General features: G+C 40.4%; 3 protein-coding genes across 5 annotated transcripts; all 3 read right to left on the minus strand.

Moving 5' to 3' along the window:
* Positions 1-5,775: 5,775 nt before the first annotated feature.
* Positions 5,776-7,578, minus strand: LOC137106435 (cyclin-dependent kinase inhibitor 1B-like). The gene is made up of 3 exons (XM_067489663.1): positions 6,896-7,578; positions 6,275-6,438; positions 5,776-5,915 (listed from the first exon to the last, which is right to left on the minus strand). The coding sequence occupies exons 1-2, from the start codon at positions 7,431-7,433 to the stop codon at positions 6,287-6,289; spliced, it is 690 nt and encodes a 229-aa protein (XP_067345764.1). The 5' UTR covers positions 7,434-7,578; the 3' UTR covers positions 5,776-5,915; positions 6,275-6,286.
* Positions 7,579-8,884: 1,306 nt separating this feature from the next.
* cdpf1 (cysteine rich DPF motif domain containing 1) lies at positions 8,885-10,907 on the minus strand. Its single transcript, XM_067489664.1, has 3 exons — positions 10,767-10,907; positions 10,423-10,534; positions 8,885-9,865 (listed from the first exon to the last, which is right to left on the minus strand). The coding sequence occupies exons 1-3, from the start codon at positions 10,877-10,879 to the stop codon at positions 9,737-9,739; spliced, it is 354 nt and encodes a 117-aa protein (XP_067345765.1). The 5' UTR covers positions 10,880-10,907; the 3' UTR covers positions 8,885-9,736.
* A 548-nt stretch (positions 10,908-11,455) lies between these two features.
* On the minus strand, positions 11,456-24,121 carry pparaa (peroxisome proliferator-activated receptor alpha a). 3 transcript variants are annotated; one of them, XM_067489662.1, is made up of 9 exons: positions 23,964-24,121; positions 20,276-20,378; positions 19,897-20,127; positions 18,592-18,746; positions 14,530-14,668; positions 13,765-13,964; positions 13,400-13,669; positions 13,066-13,294; positions 11,456-12,972 (listed from the first exon to the last, which is right to left on the minus strand). In XM_067489662.1, the coding sequence occupies exons 3-9, from the start codon at positions 20,078-20,080 to the stop codon at positions 12,728-12,730; spliced, it is 1,422 nt and encodes a 473-aa protein (XP_067345763.1). In that variant the 5' UTR covers positions 20,081-20,127; positions 20,276-20,378; positions 23,964-24,121; the 3' UTR covers positions 11,456-12,727. The 3 variants fall into 3 exon arrangements, with proteins under 3 accessions (XP_067345763.1, XP_067345762.1, XP_067345761.1); XM_067489661.1 differs by having other exon boundaries at positions 13,066-13,309; positions 13,400-13,666; positions 23,964-24,120; XM_067489660.1 differs by having other exon boundaries at positions 13,066-13,309; positions 23,964-24,120.
* Between the last annotated feature and the right edge of the window lie 451 nt (positions 24,122-24,572).

Raw genomic sequence — 24,572 nt, forward strand, 5'->3', positions numbered from 1 at the left:
TGCATCCTCAGGGACTGGAAATAGAGAAATTTCATGTTTTTCACCTTCAACTAGCAAAACACAGGGTGACTGTTGCTATGATTTGTCAGAAGGTTTTGCAATAATCATACATCAATAAGTCTAAAATTGTCATTTTCATAATTAGTATCTGCTGCATTGTTAACAGACACACCTGCTCATAGCTGCTCAAAGACAGTTTGCCGTCGTATAAAGCCATACTTGCACAGATGTCGCCCAATCAACAAACACTGAAATATTTAGGATTACGAGTTCACAGGACCTGGCTGTGGTGTTTTGTGCCACTTAACTGAACGTTAAACCCTATCAGTCTGCACAGAAACCTAGTTTTCTGTTTCTGTGTGTTATTGGAGAACAGGGCAAACTAAACACTCCGGTTCTGTAGCCAGCAGACCTGCCAGCATCTGAGGTCACACTGTCAGGCCGCATGACTCACAAAGCCCAGAGCAAAACCAAAATGTGTAAAAACTTCACATTGGCAGATTAGTTTGTTTACATCCTGCACTGGACGTGATTTGGCTAAGCTGTATTATGACACAGCCAGAGAGCCTTTTCTGCCTTCACTCTTTTCAGCTCTTTTCTTTACTGCCTCTTTCCTTTTTTTTCAATCTTTCCTCCATTCTAACTATATCCACTCTATCTCTCCAACTCTCACCACTGCCAAGGGCACATGACTGTGAGGCAGAGTAAAGAAGACCAAATAGTGCAGTCCAGCACTTGTTAAAAAAAAAGTGAGAGAAAATCAGACAATTAATAACAACACAGAACAGATGGGGGAGTTGTAGTTTCAGAATAAAACAAGACGTATGTTAGGAAAAAACACTCCTTTTCCCCTGTGTGGACTTTGCCAAGTTATGAGCTCATACTTTGCAGGCCTTCTGCTGAATTTCTATTCATAGCATCAGCTCCAAGATGTCAGACTTTTATGACCCATTTCTCCTGTTGTTATCTGCAGCAATAATTACAGGCCTTCTAATTTAATGCTGGGAATATGGAAGTGCTTTCCTGGCTTAGAAAAAGAAGTCACAGTGAACTGGTGCATACAGGAATGGATTAAAGTCTGCACACGTATTGAGAGGCAGAAGACACTGGTAAAAATCATGAGACAGCAGCTTTGTGTGTGTGTGTGTGTGCTTGGGGTTCTCACCAAGCTACAGAATACTGATAAACAAGGTCAGTGTGGGGTAACACACAACATACAGAGAGATGCCCACAGCCTCTATCATCCGTGGGTTTGAGGTCATGCCTGGCACAGCGGTCTGAAATCCTTTAAAGTGGTCATATGTGTTCGGCGTCACAGTCTACTATAAGAGCTACTACTTCACTTCTTGCACCAACTCGAGTTGGTATATTTACCTCTTTACCTCATGTTGAGTGCCCTCTCAGAAGTGTCAATCCATCATCAAATCAGGTTAAATCACTAAATGAACAAATGACCTTAAAAGCAGAGCTAAGGGACACTGCACCATGCTTTCAAAGAGCCACCAAACAAAGCAAGTAATGGCTGCTTTGAAACTACACAAACCCACACAGGTGATTTGAGTTGTAGCTAGTTAGACTGCTCCTCAGGTTGAAGCTGAATTCATCAGATAAGTTTTTCCGCCTCAGTAGGTGCAACGAAGGTTATCTGGAGACAATCCTAAATGATGTTATCAGGCAAAACAAGTAGACGCACCTGTGAGAGGGAACACTGGATCTACAAGGCTTTTAAATACTGAACATCTCTTAAATCCTGGATTAAGATTCTGTAAAGACTCACACTATATCAGATAGTGAGTGCTACGTTTAGCTTACCATTTTTGTGTCTTCATCTCATCACTTGGCTGCATGCTCTGTTGACTGTCAATCAGTTTAACATCTGTTGGCCCAAGTTATTTGCCTTCTCGTCGACCCCAAGCACCAATTGTTACCACCTGAAAGTCCTGGGCCCAATCGGAGCCAAGCTGAACCTTGTGGTCATGTTATGATCTGCTGTAGTTTACATTTAAAACCATGATGTATCACAAACATATTTAGTTCCCTGCATTAATTTAACATCTTCTAGGGAAGATGATGACAACCTTGAACACTCAGCTTTTTGTCGTTGTAAAATCTGCTTTTGCTTTATATGTTACTTTCATTACACTGTAGCTGGAAACCTGAGATGATGGTGAGGAAACTCTGCCCCCCCTCTTCTTGCTTTATAATGCTCTGCCACACTTTAACACGCTCTGCACAGGTAATAGAGGAGGCCAAACACTGTCCATCACATCCTGACTCTAAGGGTGTCTGCATGTATATATGAGATGCCACATAGGTTGTCATGGCATCAGTGTCCGACACCCTGGGTGGATTGATTCTACAGCTAGTGTATTTCATAAACATTGCATATTGTTAGCTTAGTGGTCAAGCCTATTTTCAATAAGTGAAATATTGTAGATTTTATTTAACTAAGCAAGAGAGGGTCATAATTTGTTCATCGCAAGTACACTACATGGCCATATTTTATGCAGACAGCACAGTGTGATGTGCTTTATGACAGCCTTGTGCAAATATTAGAGTTTCATCTGCATACATCTGCACACACTGTCCTTTATTCCAATTGCGTATAGTTTGTGATACAGTAAAGTTGCACTTTGTGTATTACTGTAAAAGGTGTATATAAATATATGGAGATTATACTTTTCATATTTTAAACCCACAATATTTAACTTTTGGTAATGATGTTAGCTGAGCAGGAGACTCAAAATCAGACCAAACAGGGCGTCAAAGCCTGTGACATCTCGTAAATAAATGCAAGCTAGTCTTTTGTGTGTGCGTGACCTCTCCTTCTCTCATTGGTTGGAAGGGTCATCCTTGCTAGAACAGACAGAGAAGAGCACATCTCCATATTGTTGAGTCTGTGTCACAGGTGGGATCAACAGTCCTTCTCAACTTTATGATAAATTATGGATCACTAAAAAACTTTACCATTTAAACTGAAGGCCTATTTTATTAGTACAATCCAAATATTATGTACTTGTACAAAAGCTATTTCAGCTTGTTACAGTCTCTGTAGGAATTGTAGTTCTTAACTTTATTTTCCAAATTTCGGCCATGAATATGATGAGTTAAATATTATTGTGACTGATAGTCATTCAGCCTCAGCATTCAGTAACAGACGAAGAATGCTGACAATGTTGCCTTGTAAAATTATCAGTTGACTGTTGATATCAGGATGAATAACCTGACCATTGCATCAATTGTGAATAATTATTTATCACCAAATTGTAGCATTTATTTGGACAGTTTTTTGTTGAACCAAGAGTTTGTTGTAAAAGAAACTGTCTCCAGATCAGTGGAAACCCAGGTGCTTAATAAAAAGTGACACGGCATCAGTCTTTTAATCAGATCAGTTTAAAAAACTATGATGATTTGTTTCCACTAATTTGATTTGATAAACAAAAATGGGTAAAAATGTTCTCAAGGTGCAAGTTGTAAAATGCAAATATGATGGTTTGCCTTTGTGACGACACATATTTGCTCTACTTAACTTCACCTTGACTTTAGTCTAACAGATATTTGGTTTAAAATTCAGTATTGGCCAAAAAGTAAAGAAGTGAAATGCACACGCTCACAGACATTACGAGGTATTATGGAAAGAAAATAGAATCTCTTTTTCTGTCTCTCTCTCTCTCTCTCTCTCTCTCTCTCTCTCACACACACACACACACACACACACACACACACACACACGCACGCACACAAGCTGTATTTGACTCCAAGCTGGTATCAACGGGAAAGAGTCAGCCAATGACACTAATTGGGTGGTGTGTGTTTTATGAAAAGAACAGCCTGTACTGTCCTGGGCTCCCTCCCACAGCTCTCTGACTGGCTGGCTACTAAGTGGTCTGCTTTTCTTCTCTCCCCTGTGATTGGAGGCAGGGAAAGCCAGTAACTAAAAACTGTTTTTCCCTCTTTTCCTCAGGACATACCCTTGTTGTTTTCAACTTTAGAGACAGAGCTGGACCGAGACGATCCAGCATAGTCACAGAGCCACACTCTGGCGTTGGATTTAGGATGTACTTGTTGGGCTGGATCTTACTCCTACAGAACACATACACATAATCTCATAATATCTAAAATTACTGGTACATTAGCAGCACGAGAGAAGATAGTGTATGCGCTGACAGTTTATGGAAATATTATTAAATTGCTTTGTTGATAAGTAAGCACAGAAACAAGGTCAAAGTTGAATCATGATTTTCAAGCATATAACAATATAATGGCACGACAACCTCACTGTGAAACATGGAGATTCTCCCTCAAGTGATTTATTAGTGTTACCAGTTATGGTAAAGTGAATATGGTCATTCCCCAACCTCTCATTAACCTTCTTTATTGATGTGCCTGTATCTACATAACGTCTTTGTGTGCATTTTTTAATCACTATGATCAACTTGTCAGTTTACATGGGCGGATCATTTTAAATTCAAAGTGTGTATTAAGGGTGGAGCACTTGTGTGCTGTGCAATCAAAATAGTGAGCTCAAGCATTCACTACACCAGCAATGCTTCTTAATCGAATTGATGGCAGATTTAAGAAAAAAAACAAAAAAAAAAACAAAAACACAAGGTACAAAATCAATTATTAGGCTCAGTTTTGCAAAAGTTTATTTATCTTAAAAACAATAATGAAGATAGATATTTACAAAATGCACAAAAAATGTTGCTTTGGAAAGCTATACATACACCCACAAAAAAAAAAAAGCTCAACATAAATAAGTTAGTATAATTTTTTCAGTGTTTAAAAAAAAAAGGCACACAGGTACACTTCAAAGTTTTACACCAAATGAGGCAGTGTAACTTTGTTTTCTGCCTTCACAAAAATGAGAAATTAATTATAGTGCAATTACATGTTCCACATGAATTCCACACACCAACAAATCTTTGATTCACATATTTGCATAATAAGTAGCCCAGTGATTTTAACATATTTTGTCTTTGTTAACCTGCACTACAGCATTTATTACAAGGGTTGGGCTATGTGACCAATAAGCCACCAAAATATTAACTAATTTAAAAATAAAACCTAATTCTTAGGATTATTAGCAAATACTGTTAAAATGTGGTTGGTTATTGCTGTGTTGTTGAACCAGCCTCCCACCTACCCACCCCTCACCCACAGGAAAGAAAGGCACAAACTTTGGCAAAAAAAAAAAAAAGTTAAATAATGAAATAAAAAGGGGGGAAAAGGGGGACGTTATTTGTGTGTAAACTTTATCTGTCATGGCTGTTCCCAGACAGATGGACCCACAACTTACAGTGTGGCCATCTGGGCCTTCAAAAACTATATATATATATATATATATATATATATATATATATATATATATATATATATATATATATATATATATATATATATATATATATATATATATATATATATATAAAAAACACTGGGACAAATAAAGCCATAGAAAATGTGAAATCATTTTCTCCCCACATAACCCTGACTTTTTAAATCTGCATTTACATCAATTACCTGAATAATGACACAATATGACTACTTTACCAAAATAATATTTCTCTCCTGGAAATTGCACTGCAACTTCCAGAGTCAAATTCACACACTTATTTAAAAACATAAAAAAAGGTTTGAAAAGCATATCATGCTTTTTTATGTGCTACATCTTAAACATAGGTAGTAGATTTTTTTTTTAAATGAGCAAAATCCATTTGCACACTGCTACATTGTCTGCTGCTTCTGAGGCAATTTAATTAAAACGAGTGCCAAAACTTGATAGTGTACATATTCAGTGCTTTGTGCAGCCTCTTCTCCTCCTCCCCATTGAAAAAGGCTGCTTCTTATCAATTCGACGTCTGTCAGATGGTGAGAAAAGCTACAGTATTCCACCAGCAACAGGTCTGTGCGCTCTGCGGGACATAAAAGAGGAAACAGGGTGGTGAATGGTGCAACTGGAAAAGCAGTTGTTCATGCCTGATATCCCTCGTGCGCGCGCGCACACACACACACACAGACACACACACGGTGAACAGTCATAGCGTGAAGGATTGCGGAAGATAAAAACAAATACATTCTACGCGAAACACAGAAATGTCTTGACAACTGTTCTGTATTGACGCGTACGTCATCCCCGCGGCCCAAACATACCTGCACTGGCAGCGATATTCAGAGAGATAATTAATACTTTAGCCTCTGGGAACTTGTGTTGTTATGCACTCATTTCTTTAATGCCACTCGTATTACGGGGGTATGTTTTAAGGGTTCTAACCTGGCGCTGTTTTTACTGCACCTCCACGCCGTCCTCTGCACTGCTGGCTCTCTCCTCTTCGACTTGTAGCGCCTGACTTCCTGAACCGTCTGACTTGTTTTCATCGTCGTCGTCGTCGCCATCCGATGGCGACCTTTTGCTCTGACACTCGCTGGAGCAGGAACCTGGCAAACCAAAAAAATAAATAAAATAAAATAAAAAATCACTGAGCATGAAAGGTTGCTGTGAGGAGCCGCGCATCCACCTTTAAACGACACCTGACATAGTGACAGGCTGCTGATGGCGAAAAGGAAGAAAAGTTGGCTTGAAAACCCCACGATACACCGACAGTAATCCGAGGCACGAGAGGAAGGATATGTGTAAAAAGTACAATGTACTAAGAAGAGCAACACGGTCACATTCAACAACTACTCCCGTTAACGCGGCTCTAACGTGCATAGACAAATTGTCATATCGCTCTTGCGCATTTCTGATTGTTTGCAAAGACGTGCTGATCAACCGATCGTAGCCTGCGGCTGAGCCCAGGACTCAGCCTGCGTCTCTGCATTGCGGCACACTGCAGAAACGCACCGCGCAGGGAAAGAAAACGGGGGGCAGCTTTGCTGAGAAAAGGTAACTCACCTAAAACTTCTGAACGTCTTTTCCGTGATCCGCCTTTGTCTGGTTGGCGATCCGACTGTCTTTCATGCCTCTCCGCGGCATCCTGTCGGCTACTTTCGTCGGACAAGTCCACATCTCGCTCTGGCCGCTGGTTCCCGTGCGGCGGTCTGCGATAAAACTCCGGTGCGTCGCCGTCCTCCTGCCATTCGTAGTTGCGCGGAGTGAGCGGTCGTTCGTCCACCGGATCGAAGTTATATCTCTCCGTAAAAGCCTGCACGTCTTCCTGTAACGAAGTCGTGACATATCTCCGTATCTCCTCTCGGTCAGGTGTGCCGAAAAGGTTTCTGCAGACAGGAGGTCGGACGTTGTCTGGCTGCCGCGCATCCACCCTCTCCAATGTCGGACTCGCATTAGAAAGGCGAACATCTGACATTTTGTTGCACACAAGGACAGTAAAATAACACAAATATTCAACCCTTCTCAAACTGCTATTCCGAAGTAGTATTCCGTTCAAATGCAAAGTCACGGGAATGATGCATGCATATTCCGCGCGTAACATCCAAAACGCGTGCGCGCACGAAAAAAATGGAATAAAGTGTCTCCAAAGGCGCAGGGGGATTTAACAGAGCCACTCCTGTCAAGTTCGTAGTAAGGCTGATGAAAACAACAAGTCAAGTTATAACAGCCAACATGGCGTTAGAGGGAGCTATGAGTGAAGAAGAAAAGTTGACATCAATGACTATTTAAACAGGGAAGGCGATTCATTGGTCTGGGCGAGGACCGCCCCTAGAGCTCTCCTAAAAACTCGACAAGTGGCGACGACATAGCACTGCACTGGATTAATGCGTAAATATATCCTAAATAATCCAAATAATTTGTTAGATCCACGTGAAAAGGAAAAGGGAAGGGAGCATGCAGTTAATAAGTAAGTGCACTACTGTGTTTATTTTTAAACCAGCACCGTTTTATCAAGCAGGCATCAGGTTAGACATTAAACCAACACTTAAAAGGTCACAGATTTCATTTGATCTCATTAACTGACATTTGTACCTTTGTGCTCATGCACTGTTAAGATGCTGTAGATTAAAAAAAAAAAATCTGCTAATTGACTTCAGCGTAAAACCTGATAAGAAAATAATGCTGATAGGACTCTCATTGCAGTAGCATTGGCTGAGGTCTCCCTCCAGGCTGGTAATACTATCTCAATAAATCACTCATCAATTCCCTGTATGAGCGCTGACACATATCACTGCTTGATCTGATTTGGTGTCACACAAACATCTTAGGAACACTTGATTCAATCACTGTAAATCTATTTTGTCACAGCTCCAAGCCTATAGGTGGACAATGGCATGCTGGCATGAGGTTTTGTGCAACAAATCTGTCTGCTGGCATCCAGTGACGAAAGCTCTAGAGCAGAAAGCCTTGCGTCATTGTTGGCACGATTCCTATCACTGTCAGATAAGGTGTATGCGTGTGCTTTGAATTTAGAAACAGAGGACACAGAAAGTGGCTCCGCAAAACTCTGCAATACTCCTGCAGTAATTGACTGAAAACACCACTGACAGTAAGCACTTTTTGTGCCCAGAAGATCCTGATGTCCCAGCATAAACTCTGCAGTGTCACTCTGCATTCCTGTGCAGCATGTGCCAGTAAAACGCAGTGGGCCCGCCTTTAAGGCCATGCTGTTTCAATTAACCCTCAAACAGAGGCACACATGTTGAGATGGATAGAGTGAGGCCATGTGTTATATTGATGTTACCGCTGGAATCACACTTAATCCATAATGTGTTTATGCTGCTGCAAAGTGTGCACATTGTACAGAGCGACTCCAGAGCTGAAAACATCAGCTTGATCAAACTGAGAAGACAGCTGGCAAATGAGAAATATTTTACTTAGAAATATTTGCTCTCATTTGTGAAGAAGAGTTGGATGCGGCAACTATAGCAGATTCTATCACTACAACTAAATTTAAATACACATTTATTATGATTAAAAACTAAAAAGGAACATATTAAAGGTCAACGTATATAACTTTTTACAGTTTTTATATTTAAGTCACACACAAAAATGGACTGTTACCGTAAAGAATCATATGTGGTTACAATGGACTTGTCCTTGTCAACAACACATACACATGTCTACAATTAAAGAATATGCTGTATAAATATGACTGCTACCATATGGTACTGAGATGTAGTATGTGCACTCATAAAAAGGTACTTTAAAAAATTGCACAGCAGGAATAATGCATTAAGTACCAAGTGAAATTGTAGGGAAATAGATTTTGTTTAATTGCAAGGACAGTGAAAACAAAAGTCTAGCAACTGGTCTTCGGGAAATAATAAATTAAACATAGCTCTTTTGAGTCTCAGTTATAAAAATGATAGATCTGCAGGAATCTCGGAGTAGTTACTGATTTCAGGTGAACAGGTCAAATGACCACAATGGAGAGGACAGGTCGATATTAGCAATAATTCTAATTCTGTTGATCCATATTTTATTATAGAAAAAGGATGCAACAATACAAAAGGTGCTGTAATTGCCCCAAGCAACACTAGTCACATCTGTTGTTGCTTATATAAAATTCCAAAAACCACATAAACCTAGTTGGCCAATCCTGCTGGCTAACATATTAGCTACAGGCAAGGACTTGTGTTTTTCTGGCAGAATGGTGATTATTTTCCATCAAAATAGCATTGCCCCTGAGTGATACTAATAAAGTACAGAATGCTTTGTTATTTGGCATGCTGTTTTTATAGCCGAGTCCAGTATGGGTTTAATCAAAAGCGCTGATAAGTAAAGTACTTTTTACACATTTGTTTTAGAATGCTGAGCAGGTTACGGTCCTCTTGCCTGGTGTCATGAGACTGCAGCCTTGGAGCTGTGCTTCCTCTTGGCCAGCTCAGCCTGAATCTGATGGGGGAACTGGTCCAAGTGCTTGTTCACACACTGCATGCAGAACCTCTTGGTGTAGAAAAGACTGCAATCCTAACAGTAGGAGAAAAAGGAAAGGAAGACAAGTTCTGCATCAGTTCTACACTTCCGTGATAAGTACCAGACATGACTAGTCAGATTTATTTCAATCTAGGGAAAGGGTTTATTTTCTTACTATCAATTTTTTGAAGGGCATCACAGCTATGAAACAGTGTGTGTGTGTGTTACACGACTACAGATTAATCTGAGGACAACATCAAAATGACAGGTGCAATTTTTTTCCACTTGTGATCTGCAAGATCAGCTCATGCAAAGTTTAAACATGTCACATGAGTACAGCATTATTTACATAAGTAAAATGTTTTCCCCTTTGTTTAACCTTTTTTAAATTGTGTATTTTAGATGCACACAGGACTGTACAAATGAGGGTCTTTATCTGCTGCATGTTGTTCTCTTTACAGTCTTATCATCTCTGGTGTCAGTGCTCCCTGGAGGTGCAGGCCAACATTTGTGCATCCAGCTGGTAATTATGTGATGAATTAAAGCACGCGATTGCATATTTAGTGCGTAGCAGAAACAGTCCGTAGCCATTCAATTGTAATACATCTTACCGATCCAACACAAACACAGGCGCTGCACAGGCTGCACGTAGACCCCAAAACAAGAAACTTTTCCTTGTCGGGGCTGAAAGGATCCTTAGTCACGAAACACTCCTCGAGCAACCTGATGGACCACGGACACACAGACTTAAGTCGAATTGCAACTTCATTCAATCCAAATGGCTCTGGAAACTAGCCAGCTGATTTTCATACAACAAGCCCAACTCATCGGAGGGGCTTTTCTGTCCATGTCGCGAACATAACATGCAGTCACGTAGCAGCTAATATAGTTAGCTTTAGCATACCTGCGCTAGCACCAGATCGCTACATCATCATTTATCTCCATTTCCACTTACACAATAGCTCTGGTGTTTGGTGGTTTCTGACCGTAGTAAATAAAAGGACTACTTAAATCACACAACTGGCAAGTAAAAGTATTTCGTGGGGATTCATTAGTAGTTGGCTCCATCGTTCAGGTCAATGGAGCAGAAAAGGTTTGTTCCTGGTTTTTATATCGTCTGCAGTCACGTCGTATCACGAATCTTTACCGCCACCTACCGGGCCGGGGGAGCAACGACATGCGCGGTGTGTGCTACAATATTTGATTAAAACAATACCGATTTAAAAAACATTATTTCAATTTTTTTTAATTAAAAATGGTAAGACATCTGTGAACATTAAAACAATATTATCATGTGAACGCAGTTACAGTCACATATTTAAATATTATATTAATATAATAAATGTTTTAAATATGAACCTTAGGTGAAACAGGCATATTCCTTGTCAACTAAACCCAAGATAATACATTACGACAGCAGATCTTTTGACATGTCATAAAAGGAAAAGCACAAATGTACCTAATAACATTAATAGGTATCAAAAATATTGGCCCACTTAGGCACATCTGTGTTGTCCCTGCTAGTTTAAAGTTTAAAATGTCTGCAGTGAAAAGGCTTATTGAATAATTAATTTGACAACTCTAAATTAGATGAACGAAGAACACTGACACCTAACAGGTAAATAATTTAGGGCATTGCAAATAGAAGATGTAAATATATTAGTTTATTTGGAATAGCACATAATTATTACAATTTTATTCTACAAATACATTTTTATTCAACATTTTACTGTACAGTTTGACATTTGTTCAAAACTAGGAGATAAAGTCTGAGTACAAAAAAAAGGCAATCAGCTCCTTTTTTGAGGTTTGTGTTAGTGTTACTTTCTGCAGATATGCAAATTCCTTTCACCAGCTTCACCACATTCTTGTATTTTCAAAATAAAACTTAAACCAGCTTAAAACATTGTTTGTGATTAAAACATTCAATGCTAACCTTTACTGTTTTTTAACTGGAAAAACTGTATCTTTATTGCTTTGTATTGGCTTTAACAGTGGGATAGAAAGAATTAAATAAATACATAATAGACAAAATTACAATACTTTCAAATGATGGCTGATTTAATACTATATGAGAACATTCTCTGGTCCGACATTAAGAAGATATATATCCTAATCATCGTTTTAACACACGCTATTATGTATGTTATATGGTGAATGTGTAAGGTGTAAAAAAAAAGAAGAAAAAGAAATACTGTAAGTGGTACAGAAACATTATGGCACTGATGCAGGTGTTTCTTCAACCACTATCCTCAAAATGGTAAAGAGACATTTGGCTGGTATCAGCAACGGCACAAGTGTACAATAAAAAGGACGTGGCGGTGATATTAACCACATTCAAATCATTATTACATTATTCAACACATTATTCTGAATAGCTAAAGTAGTGGGTAGGAGACTTTTAGCCAATGCTGCAAAGCCCCTCTCCAAGTCAAAAGTAAGAAGGTTCAGATTATTCACAGGGATGATTAGCATTAGTGCATGCATGCCTTTGAAAGCCAGGTCCAAATTACTTTAATAAGTGTACTCTCTGTACTCTATTTGCATAGCATACTCCATATTTAGCCTTTGTTCAGTGTATTGTTAAAGCACCAAGAACTCAATCTGACAATAGCAACTCGGTGCTTGTTGTTCAAATTGCTGCGTTAAAAATGTTCTTACACATCTATGATACGAGCTCACAAAATTCCCCATTGTGGCCCCTTCAATGGAAGATCTCGCATCCACTTCAACAGCTCCATTCCCTCTAAAATAAAATTATTTTCATTTTATTCCATTAAAAAGTGTCACCAGGTCACAGCAGTGTGCACCCTAAAAGCTGCACAAGTTACAGTACATTATTATGCATTATAGTTAATGTGTATACTGTAGGAATACCCAGCTTTTTGTATTAACATTTAACCTGTTTATACATCCTCAGTACATGTCCCTGTAGATTTCTTGCAGGAGAGGGTGCAGCGACGTGTCTTCTGTTGTCTTGATTTCCTGGACCAACTGAGCATGCTTGGTGACCAGCTCCCGGAGGTCGGCCAGTTTTTGCAGCAGCCTGGGGAAGAGGAAGGTGTCGTCGGGGTGGTTGGCCAGCAGGTGGAGCCGTAGTGCCTGGATGATGCTTTCCTGCAGCTGCTCTACTAGAGGAGCATCTACCAGGCCTGGACGGTCTGTGTGAGATATGAATCCCTTATATTAAAAAGGTACAACCTTTGAACACTTGCTCAATTACTATCACGTTATCCCTCCATATAATGATATACCTCCACAGCAGATGATGGCAGCAACAAAAAGGGCCAGATCGCTGTCATCCAGCTCCAGAGAGTTGAAGCGAGTGGCAAACTGGAACTTAGGCTCCATCATGTCACTGAACGGCCGCCGGAGGCTTTTGAGGAATTCACGAGTGATGAAGCCTCCACCACGGGCCACCAGAAGGCCGTCTTTGTTCATGCAGGAGGCAAGTAGGGTGAAGAGCGCCTCATAAACGCCGTACTTTAATAGAGTAACCTAAATGTGAGCAAATCAAACGGTGGAAATCACATGACAAACAAAACGTTTTGTTTCTTTACATTCAGGAATCTACAGTCTCAAACCCACCTGATCATTCAGGTCTAGGCTCTGGAAACCTGGCACTGCCTTAGCGAACTCTGTCAGCTCCGTGACTGTCTCCACTGAGGTACTCTGGCAGCAGTGGAACAGTCTGGCTTCAGCCTCCCTCTGCTGAAGCTCCCCACAACCCACAGCCAGAACAACCTCCCCAGTCTGATGGCTGCTCTTGGGCTCCGGAGAGTCCCCGTTTACCATATGGACCGCTAATGTCCTCTCTGCCAGCTGGAATGTCTCCATGTCGTGTATGATGAAAGGCTGCTGGGAAAGATTTGTCGATATTTAAAACAAAGAACAGAAATATGAAGAGAAGATTTCTCAGACTTTTGTCCTTGGCTTTATTTTGTATTGTTTACCGGCTTGCTAGTTTTTCCTGTGAGTATAAGTCGCGCTTTTGCCTTGTTCATGTTGAAGTTCCTCATGTAGGCTTCATGTATCTGCCTGACCAGAACCTTGTTATCGGCCAGCATGGGGCTTTTCAATTCTTTCTCCACCATTTTGCTTTCTGCCTTGAGCTTCAGCTTCTCTGCCTGTGGCATCCGACCAAAACGGATAGCTGGTGTAGAGAGACATTAATCATCAGCAACAGCTTGATGACTTTAGCTATTTTACAATGCCACTACATACAAAGACATCCAACAAACTCCTAACCACACCAGTTTGGTTCTCTTTGCTCTGAGGACAACACGCGGTTTTCCGCTCAGGTTTCTGACACTGTTCTGCCTGCAGTGGGAGGCCATCAAAACAAACCCAGTGACCCTTCAGGAGTCAGTGCAGATGACAGGCTCAATGTGGAGCAATACGGACATTCTATAAAACCCTACAACAGTGTAGAGTATGCAGTACTGGAGCCTGTACTGGAGGTCAATGGACGTGATGATCACAATATATTTGATCATTTTGATCACAGCACCTGCTAAAAATTTCATATACACTTCTATGTGATTAATGTTACTGAGCCATTTTTGTGCTACTATTCCACAATGTTTTACTATTATTCTGTAGTCTGCAGACTGTTAGTCTGTCTTTCTTCTAATTACTCTCTAATTGTCACTGCAGTGGTTATTATTGAAAAGTTACATAGTTTAGCTTTAAACTAATTTGAAGGTTTCAGGACTTACCACTGTGGGACATGCCCGCGGAGAGACATTTGTGGAATCTGCAGTACTGGCACTTGTTGCGGTTCTTCTTTTGGATTTTGCAGTTGCGTTCACACCTATCATATTCCAGCTTCAACCTGATGGTCCTCCTGAAAAATCCCTATTTTAAACAGAATAACACACGCAGACATTAAAATACCATGATTTGAATACACAAACCTAAAAATATAATATTTCATTTATATTAACTTCACAGTCCACAAATACAAACTGAATTGTGTGGGCTGTCTGGACCCTGTTCTACTTGTTGCAAATGTACTTATTATTACTACATTTATGGGCGCTGGGACTTTTAATTACCTTCTTGGAAAGTATTTTTTCTTTACTTAATTCTACGCATTAACTACACGTCACTTTTCAAATGCTACAGTCACGATCAGTCATTTAGAATCTTTTGATAGCACGTGGGTTAGGAGTGAGTGGTCACCATCATTCAGTAAAGCTTTATGTCAAATGGGAACGTTAGAGACAGCTCCTCATAACACTTTACATTTATTCTGAACATTTTAAGCCCTGGCAGGAGTGAGTGTGGTAAACCTGACTTTTCCTAAGGAGAACACTGATTGCATAAGACATCCTGACATGCCTCCAATACACACTGAGATACATGGCATCAGGCCAACACATGCTAACAGATGTCAAGTGTGCCAAAACATATGATTCTTTGACACGAACTCACACACACCTGCATTCATCACTGAAATATCAGTCAAGACATTCCTCAGCCCTCAGTGTCTAGAAGGGAATATTGATTCTCTGGCAAAATATCTGGAGCCACATGTTCATGCAGTACATCAGCCTTGATCTTACATTAGGGTTTGGCTGCAGACATGGTGTCATTAAGGGTTATTATGAGTCACACTTTTTTTGTGACAAGTTTTGTAATATTTTTTTTTTTAACCTAAAAACATTCTTGTTGTCGGGCAGAACTGGGTGTAAACTTCATGAAAACACTGCAGCATATTTTAACATATGTTAGTTATCAAAAAGAAAAAAAAATAGGGCCACACAAGCATGAAAAAAACAGATGTGCAAGTTTACCACATGTATGTGTTTGCATGTCTGTGCAGAAGTGTGCAATGGCTTCAAGACAAACCAGAGGCCCATTCTTTGTTGTGATATATGTACAGTTCTATGCAAAATTTTAGGCACCCCTGACAATGTCCATGATTTTCACTTATAAATATTTGATTCAGCAATTTCATTTTGATCTATCAAATAACTGAAGGACACAGTAATATTTCAGTAGTGAAATGAGGCTTAATGGATTAACAGAAAATGCGCAATATGCATCAAAACGAAATTAGACAGATGCATAAATTTGGGCAGCCTAAGAGAAAAAAACACATCAATATTTAGTAGAGCTTCCTTTAGCAGAAATAACAGCCTCTAGATGCTTCTGTAGTGAGCCTGTAATGAGTGTCTGGATTCTGGATGAATGTATTTTGGACCATTCCTCCTTACAAAACATCTCCAGTTCAGTTAGGTTTGATGGTTGCCGAGCATAGACAGCCCGCTTCAAATCACCCCTCGGATGTGAAATGACATTCAGGTCTGGGGACTGGGATGGACATTCCAGAACATTGTACTTGTTCCTCTGCATAAATGCCCGAGTAGATTTTGAGCAGTGTTTTGGGTCGTTGTCTTGTTGTTGTGCAACTTTGTGACTGATTCCTCAACTTTAACCGGATTCCCAGTACCAGCACTGGCCACACAGCCCCACAGCATGATGGAACCTCGCCCAAATTTTACTGCGGGTAGCAAGTGTTTTTCTTGGATTGCTGTGTTCTTTTGCAGCCATGCATAACGCCCCTTGTTATGACCAAATAACTCAATCTTTGTTTCATCAGTCAACACCACCTTCTTCCAAAATGAAGCTGGCTTGTCCAAATGTGCGTTTGCATACCTCAAGCGACTCCGTTTATGGCGTGTGTGCAGAAAAGGCTTCTTTCACATCACTCTCCCATACAGCTTCTCCTTGTGCAAAGTGCGTTGAATTTTTGAACGATGCACAGTGAAACCATCTGCAGCAAGTTGATGTTGTAGCTCTTTGGAGGCGGTCTGTGGGCTTAATGAGCTCACAGAACCAATTGTGTGCTTCAATAAACCAGTGCTAAGTAGTTACAGATATTCAAATCAACAAAATGACAAGGGTGCCCAAATTTATGCACCTGTCTAATTTTGTTTTGATGCATATTGCGTATTTTCTGTTGATCTAACAAACCTCATTTTACTACTGAAATACTACTGTGTCCTTCAGTTATTTGATAGATCAAAATGAAATTGAGGATCCAAACACCCAAACATTATTAAATGAAAATCATGGACAATGTCACTTTTGCATACAATTGTATATATAACCGTGAGAGGTGAGCAAAGATATGTGTACTCCTCATCCAAGCGTCTTTTAATGATACAAAAAGTTTCAAATTAGGCACCTTTATGGCACATTTTTTCAAACAAACCTAATGTGCAAGTAGAATTACTTCTGCGTTTTAACCTTCTGTTATTAAACGCTTTCTCTCACCGTGCTGACTGTCCTGCTGCTCTGACGCCTCTACATATTTCATAACATCCCAACCAGACCTAAGCCATCACACCACAGGATCACAGCACATTCCATTTGCATTCCCACTGAGGAGCACTCCTCTCTTTAAAGCGAGGTGTTGAAAGTGATATGAACGGTGTGTGTCCGGCTTGGAGACTGTGAGTTGTGACTGCTACACATCACAAGGCAGACTTTTCCATGATGGCTCAATAACGTCAGTCAGAGAATTTAGGAACAGAGGGCTGTCAAACAACAAGTCTCACATGTGCGCTGCCAGTTCAGTGTCATTTGTGTCCTTATTTTAGTAAAGTAGTGGTATTGGGTTGCTGGGTTTGCAAGATGAGCATTATTTGTAGTGATTATGATGAATGAGATGTTGGTCATAAACCAGACTCCCTGCAATGAGCTGGCCAGTTTTTGCAGTGTTCAGCACACACAGATGCGCATTGTGAAACTGACAGGACATTCTGCAAAACTTGGACAGAGAAATGGAAATTGTGAAATGTTAGCCTCCTGCCTCTTGTTGTCCTATACATCCAAATAAAACTGAAGGCACAACGCCAGTTCAGAGGAGTGAAAAACAGTCTCCAAGATTGTCCCCAACCAAAGAAACCACTGCTTCATAGTTGTTGTGGTGCACAACAGTAATTCAAGGCGAAGCTGCTGGTGGAACACTAACGTATGGGAGATCACAGGTTTAAAGTCTGGTTAGTAGCAAAACTGCAGTCAGCTTAGAGGCACGTGAGGCTACAACAAGCTCACATGATTTCAGCAATGTAGAGAGGACCCTTAATGGCTTCAACACAAAAAGACATGCAGCATTCTCAGCTACAATATGTTCACTTTCAACAGTATGTTTTTCTTCGCCGTAAAACCTTAAGAATTTCTGAAATCCAAGCTGTTAACCTTCATTGAGAAAAAAAAACGATATTACAAATACAGTATAGCCAAAATTCTTTTATGATGATTTCACAATGTAGCTGTGTCTAAAGAATCATTTAGTATAAGCATTACAGTGCTCTGTGCCAGCAGAGCCAGCATGTGTAGCTATTTACGTCATTCGGATGGGCTCCGTGCCAAGCAGGCGAGAGGTGACAAGTCAGCCAAGGTCATTATGTCCCCCACCTCACATGACCTGCCTGCGTGTTTCAGAAACTTTCCACTGGCCTCTAAGTCAGGCGCCTCCACATGCTGAACTTTGTATGTGTTTGCGTGCGGCATGTATGTGTATGTGTACACAGTGTATGCTGTGTTTTTCACCCCTTTGATAGCTGCACAGCTACATGCAGGGACCCGACCACAACATTTGTATTTCCAGCACAAATGGCTGTTTGAATGGGCCTGTATCTGTCTTTATGTCTATATCTATGTCTCTGTGTGGCTTTATTTCCTTTCTCATTTTGATATTTGCTGTAGGTTGACACATGTATACAATACATACTCTACAATGGCTGAATGGTGCACACACTTCTCACCTTGCAGCCCTCACATGCATGGACCCCATAGTGAAAGCCCGAAGCCTTGTCGGAGCACACCCGGCACTCCAAGTGGAGTGGGCTGAAGTTCTCCTGAGGGCCCGGTGCTGCTCCACACACCCCTGATGATGGACTCGAGGCCGGGGTCAAGGTGTCTTCACCAGACAACACAGCAAAGGGAAGACAACGATGCGCTATTGCATTAGGCTACTTTTTTGAACATAGGTCTGTTCGAATTTGAGACTTCCAGTTCCACATGATGCATTTAGGACATGACAATAATTTAATAAAATGTTTAATAAAATGTTTGACATTTCAGGAAAGACACTTCAGATAAGCATAATGCTTTCAGCCCTATGTTTCATGTCTTATGAAGCTACAGGTATTGCCAGTGATTGGTTAGCTCAGCTTAGGCGTATTTTATGTAACCAACAGGATGTTGTGTACAGAGTTATGCACTGCAATTACTAAAGTGGTAAATGACCATCTGTATAATATAGATTTGAATTTACTTAATTTATCAAATTTTACAAGCAGAGTATAGTCCATGTAGTTATACTGCTAAGGTGATTTTAATTTTCTGTAAACAACTGCATCTCTCTAACCCTGTTTGTCTCCCGAGCACATGAGCGTCCAAGATGTCTCTCTTTCTGATCAACTCTCCTGGGACATCTCTCCCCACTCTGGCTGTTTGTGCCTAATTTCAGTTGAGATGGATCTGGATCTTTGCCCTGCAGGAATCTTGGCTTCTTCCTGTCTCCCCGCCTCTGTCTTTCTCTCCCTTCTCCAGATGTTTAAAGGATTTGCTTTGGTTCTGCATCTTGTGTGTATCACCTGGACATTGCTCAACATGCTCCCTGATTTGTTTGTGTTTGTATTCTTTGATGTTACCATTTTGATTATCCATACTAATATGGATCCATACTATGTTGCTCTGTTTTATACACACAATGTGTATTGCACACCTGTCTGGATCCCTTCTCTGTTGCTTCCTGAGGTTTCTTCCATTATTTTCCATTAAGCCATTTTGTTGATGTGTCTCAGTATAATTACAAAGGACATGGGTCACGTTTTCCAAATGCTGCTTGGGAATATGGGATAAGATCACAGGATGCACTTTACCGGAGTCTTTGTAGTGCATTCATACCGTAAGTGGTGCACTTAGAACCAAAAGGTCAATGTTGACCAACATTACCTGTCAGGACTTCTATTTGTAGCTTACCCAAATATACATTTATTTAGCTGTCATGATAATATGATATTACACGTGATGGTTCCTTCTCTTTCTACAATTTAAATACTCACCTAGTGCAATGGAGCTCTCTGAGCCTGAACCCGTGCTCTGGTACTCTGGGAAATCAAATCCCAGCGTGTCATCGTCTATGGACTGGGAAATGTCACAAAGATCCTCCATCAGGTCTCCACACAGAGGGCTGTCCATTAGAGAGTCTCCCAGTGGTGATGGAGGACAGTACAGATCCCCTGCCATCGTGGAGATCAGGCCAAAGCTGGCGGTGCAATCCCTCACTCGCCAGACTGAAACAGGAGAATTAGGAAAGAGAGTTAGAATGAGGACAAACTGTGGAAATCCTATGGCAACTATTAAAGTCTGTGTCTGTGAACAGCTCTGGATTTTCTGCTTAGTTTTCTTTTTGGGTGCAAACAGGATGCAAAGAGCAATTACCTGACCACAATCTGAAGCACCACAGCAAAGCATCTGAATGAAAGGTTTCGCTTAGATTTAGTAGATTGATCGGCAGGAATGGCAACTGAATTCATTTAAAGCTCTGCAAGACAATAAGATGTGCATAAAGTGAAGGTTTCTAAAATACTTTCTGAAGCCAGTGTATGTTCTACATTGACAGAGGTCTGTCAGTCACAAAAGACCCGCAACAAGTATTTAATAGGGCTTTAAACTAACAAAAAAAAACAGACAAAAGGCATCTGACACTGACTGCCAAGTTGTTGTTGTTGTTGTCCTTTTGGCTTATCCCGCGAGTTCAGTGTCGCCACAGCGGATCATTGTCCGCATGTTGATTTGGCACAGTTTTTACACCGGATGCCTTTCCTGACGCGACCTCCCCAATATCTACCGGGCTTGGACCGGCACTGCACAGAGACGCTTCGACATACAGCCAGGGACGGGAATCGAACGGGGATCGAACCTGACCCTGTAGTCTGTGGACCACCTTTACCAACGGAGCTACAGCCGCCCTGACACTGACTGCCAAGTATAGGACTATATTGGCTCATTAGCTACTGGAAGTGAGATTTTCCTTTTCTCTTTGGGTTATGTTTTTTTACTTGACGTTTCAGTTTGTGACTTTTGAAAATTGTCCCTGATTATCTCTTGTCCCAGTCACCCAATCAGGACACCCCAACAATGATTCATGAACATTTGTGTTCTTTCTTTTTTTTTTTAACCAAAACTCCACATACTCCTGAACTTCCACAAACCTGAAAGCACAAAGCTTATACTGCTACTGTAACTCCACTAACACCAGAGATAATGTTATTAAATTCCTATTGTGAAGGTGATTGTTTAATAAGTGAACCATCCCCGTATAGTCAACAGTGTGTTCTTTTGACTGCATTATTGACAGGCTAAGTCTCATGTCCAGCCAAAGTACATACACACAAAGCTCTGACTCTGATTTATTGATGCATGCTGACACTCCAGAGATTTTACAAAGTGCACTCATAATACGCTGCGTTTACATTGTATGGAATGTATGGATCTGTTTGCTTACTCTGAACTCTATCTGTTCTGCTGCCACAGTTCCTCTGCCTGTACATCCCGTTTCTGTCTATTTTCAGAGGATCTTTATGCGTCTGTTTGTGTGTGTTCGTGTGTGTGTTGGTGGGGGGGGGGGGGGCGGAGACCCCAGCTGCTCATAGTGGGGTAAAGGACATCTGTTTAAACTATCACACATCACGGCACCGTGGCTAATGCTCGTGTTCTATAATGCGCTCTCCAACTTCCAGTAATTCAGCACAGCAGATGTTATTGTTCCATAGACCGAAGCCTGATTTGTTGGCAGATAAGAACTTCCCGCTACAAAGCAGATTTTGTCAATGACACCTGCCTGTACTAGCAAAAATATTATCTTAGAAACAACAACATAGAATAGAAGCACAAAAGCATGCACATTTACATACTGACTGAATGCCTCTTAGAGGATAGTTAAACACAACCCAATTCCTTGTTAATTTCTTCAGTTAAATAAGTTACTTTGTTTTGACTTTAACATGAGGTTTTCATTTTGTGAATTTCTATCAAAAGGCTAAATAAAATTTTAAAAAAACTTCCAAAGGGGGTGAATACTTTTTAACCTTCCCTCTTCCACCTACACTCATATTATCTACATTAGATGTAATGACATTATTTTACCATCAAGGCAAGAATCTCTACCATATCTCTGATCTAATATACAGAGAGAATTGGCCGTGGGGCCCTTACAGAACTCATGTGAAATCTCAGTTTACACAGCTGTCTACATCTGTAAGCCGAGCATGGAAGAAACATCGACTAATATGTGATTGTGCAACTTAAACTTTCACTGTTGAGAATTCTTTAAAGTGTGCTAATGGTTCAACCTGACAGTTGGGTGAAGTGCTGCCTTTATCAGTCAGCGCAGAAAAAACATGGACCCTGTCAACTCTTAAAAACCATTCAGTGAGGACGTGATTGATCTAAGCATGCTTGTTCTTGTTTATCTAGTCTTTGTGTTGCAGCATTTCAGGGGACAGGTCCTGACAGAATGCCAAAGTTGTTTAAAGGGGAAATATAGTATGTGTGCATTTGTAGCTGCATGGTATTTATCATACATTGCAAATTTTGAAGTTGCTTTCAACTCTCTAGGCATCTTTACAAGCTGCTAACTGATGGTTTGAGTTGCTTAAATTTATATATATATATATATATATATATATATATATATATATATATATATATATATATATATATATATATATATATATATATATATATATGACAAACTGATAGTTCAGACTGTCAGCAGAGATTTTTGAATCTGCTCTGGAGTTGAGTTGTGTGCAAAATTTGTAGGATCCATTAACACAAGTACAACCTTTTCCACTTGGAGTTGTGTTTTACAGTAGAGACCTAAACTTCCTATGTCCAGATCTCCACTCTGGCTTGAGTAGATGCAGAGCTGCAAAAAAAACAGTTGAATTATTAATTAAGTGCTTTGACAGAAAAGTAATCGGCTAACTATTTTGATACCCCTTTTAAAGCAGAAATGCCAAACATTTCACGTTTGCCGGTTCTGAAATTTAAAATTAGAATGTTTTCTTGGTCTTATGTTACAATGAATCGAACTGTATTTTTCACAGTTTTCCTGTGTTAAAAAAACTGCTGCGAGACAACTTCTCTTATACATATATCAAGGTGAACTGACTACAGTATGAAGCTTTCTGGTGAGCTCACCTGAATCTATTAATCCCCATCATATTTTAGTTCAACTGGATCAGTATTGACATACATTAAAAATAGGGTGAGAACTAAGAGTTGACTGAGTTGTTATGACTTCCATTTCCCCTCACGCAGATGAGCCGGGTCCATGTTTCCCCATTACCTCAAAGGACATTGTGTTTTAATTCCCTGAGGAACTATAATCCCAGACAGTAGGCGATATTTTTAGGTCAAAGGAGAAGGAGAAACAGGAGCTGCACTAAACAGCATGTATGAGTATGACAGCGAGGATACAGATAAGCCAGAAACAGGAGGAAAATCAAAAAGGAAAGTGTGTTACTCGAGGGAAGTGGACAGCTGCACATGCTCTTACTATGTTTTTTCCAAGACTTGTGTAGTGGGTAGTGAGGACTGGTGCCCTGTTCTGAATCAGGATAAGCTGTTTTGACCTTTAAACTCTCCACAACAGCACATCCATGTGTAGCACTGTTCAAAAATCTGAAGGGTACAAAATCCCCAAAACCAGCTTCCACATTGAGCTTGGAAGTAGCTCTGCCATTGCATAATGAAAGCCTTATTTAGTAATCTGACACCGGCGAAGAAATGGAAACATACAGGGGACTGGGAGTATTTTCCCCTCATCAGTATCAAGCCTTATATGTCGCCACGTGGTTTGTGTGGTTTATTACGAAATCAGGTGAAGGCTTGACAAGTCAGGAAGTTCATAAAGATGCAGAGGACAACAACAACAGTAGTCAGACCTCAGCAGCGTCAGCATGTACAGACAGCGTTATTATCCTATAGGCAAGCTCACTGGTGTTTGTACTTGTAAACGGTGCAAGTTTGTTGAACCCGGTTTAGAACCCGGTTTACAAGTCAAGGTTTATATCTACAGTTACATAACAACATAAAATTTGTCATAAAGGTGATCACTTACCTCAGAGACAAATATATCATGCATTTCCGTATGACGCTGCCCGTTCAGGGACGGTGTTTTGATCCCGTGATCCTCACAGAAACACAGACCTTTTTCGACTCGGCTCAAAGTTGAACCGACGACTTCTTCGGCGCTGTCAAAACTCCGCTCAACCTCTACAGGAAATGACGTAGCTTACGCACGGCGACACGGCGCGCACACCTCCTGACACACCTATGCTTTTGACCAATGGACGTGCAGGGATCTGAAACAGGACCGTCACAATCACTTCCTGGTGTGTGCGGATCTTACGGGTTCGTCTGTGTGGATGTGGACGGTGAATGTCGCGTCCTTTATCTCCTCACAATAAAAGGCAGATAAAACAAAAGACTCTATCAAAGACTGTGTTTTGATGTGAAAAACACACAGATCAGCCCATTATTAAATATCAGTGTCAAACTTAAATGTAGACAAGTGCATTCACCAAAGACAAAACAAAAAAAAAAATAGAGACCTTATCTCGAAATTGCAAGATACAGATCTGGAAATTACGAGATCCGGAAAATGAACAGTTAATGGGCAATTTGGCATAATAAATGTTGCCAAATGCAAACATATAGTTAATGTTTA

This window comes from Channa argus, chromosome 21 (assembly GCF_033026475.1).
Source record: "Channa argus isolate prfri chromosome 21, Channa argus male v1.0, whole genome shotgun sequence".
Taxonomy (NCBI): domain Eukaryota; kingdom Metazoa; phylum Chordata; class Actinopteri; order Anabantiformes; family Channidae; genus Channa; species Channa argus.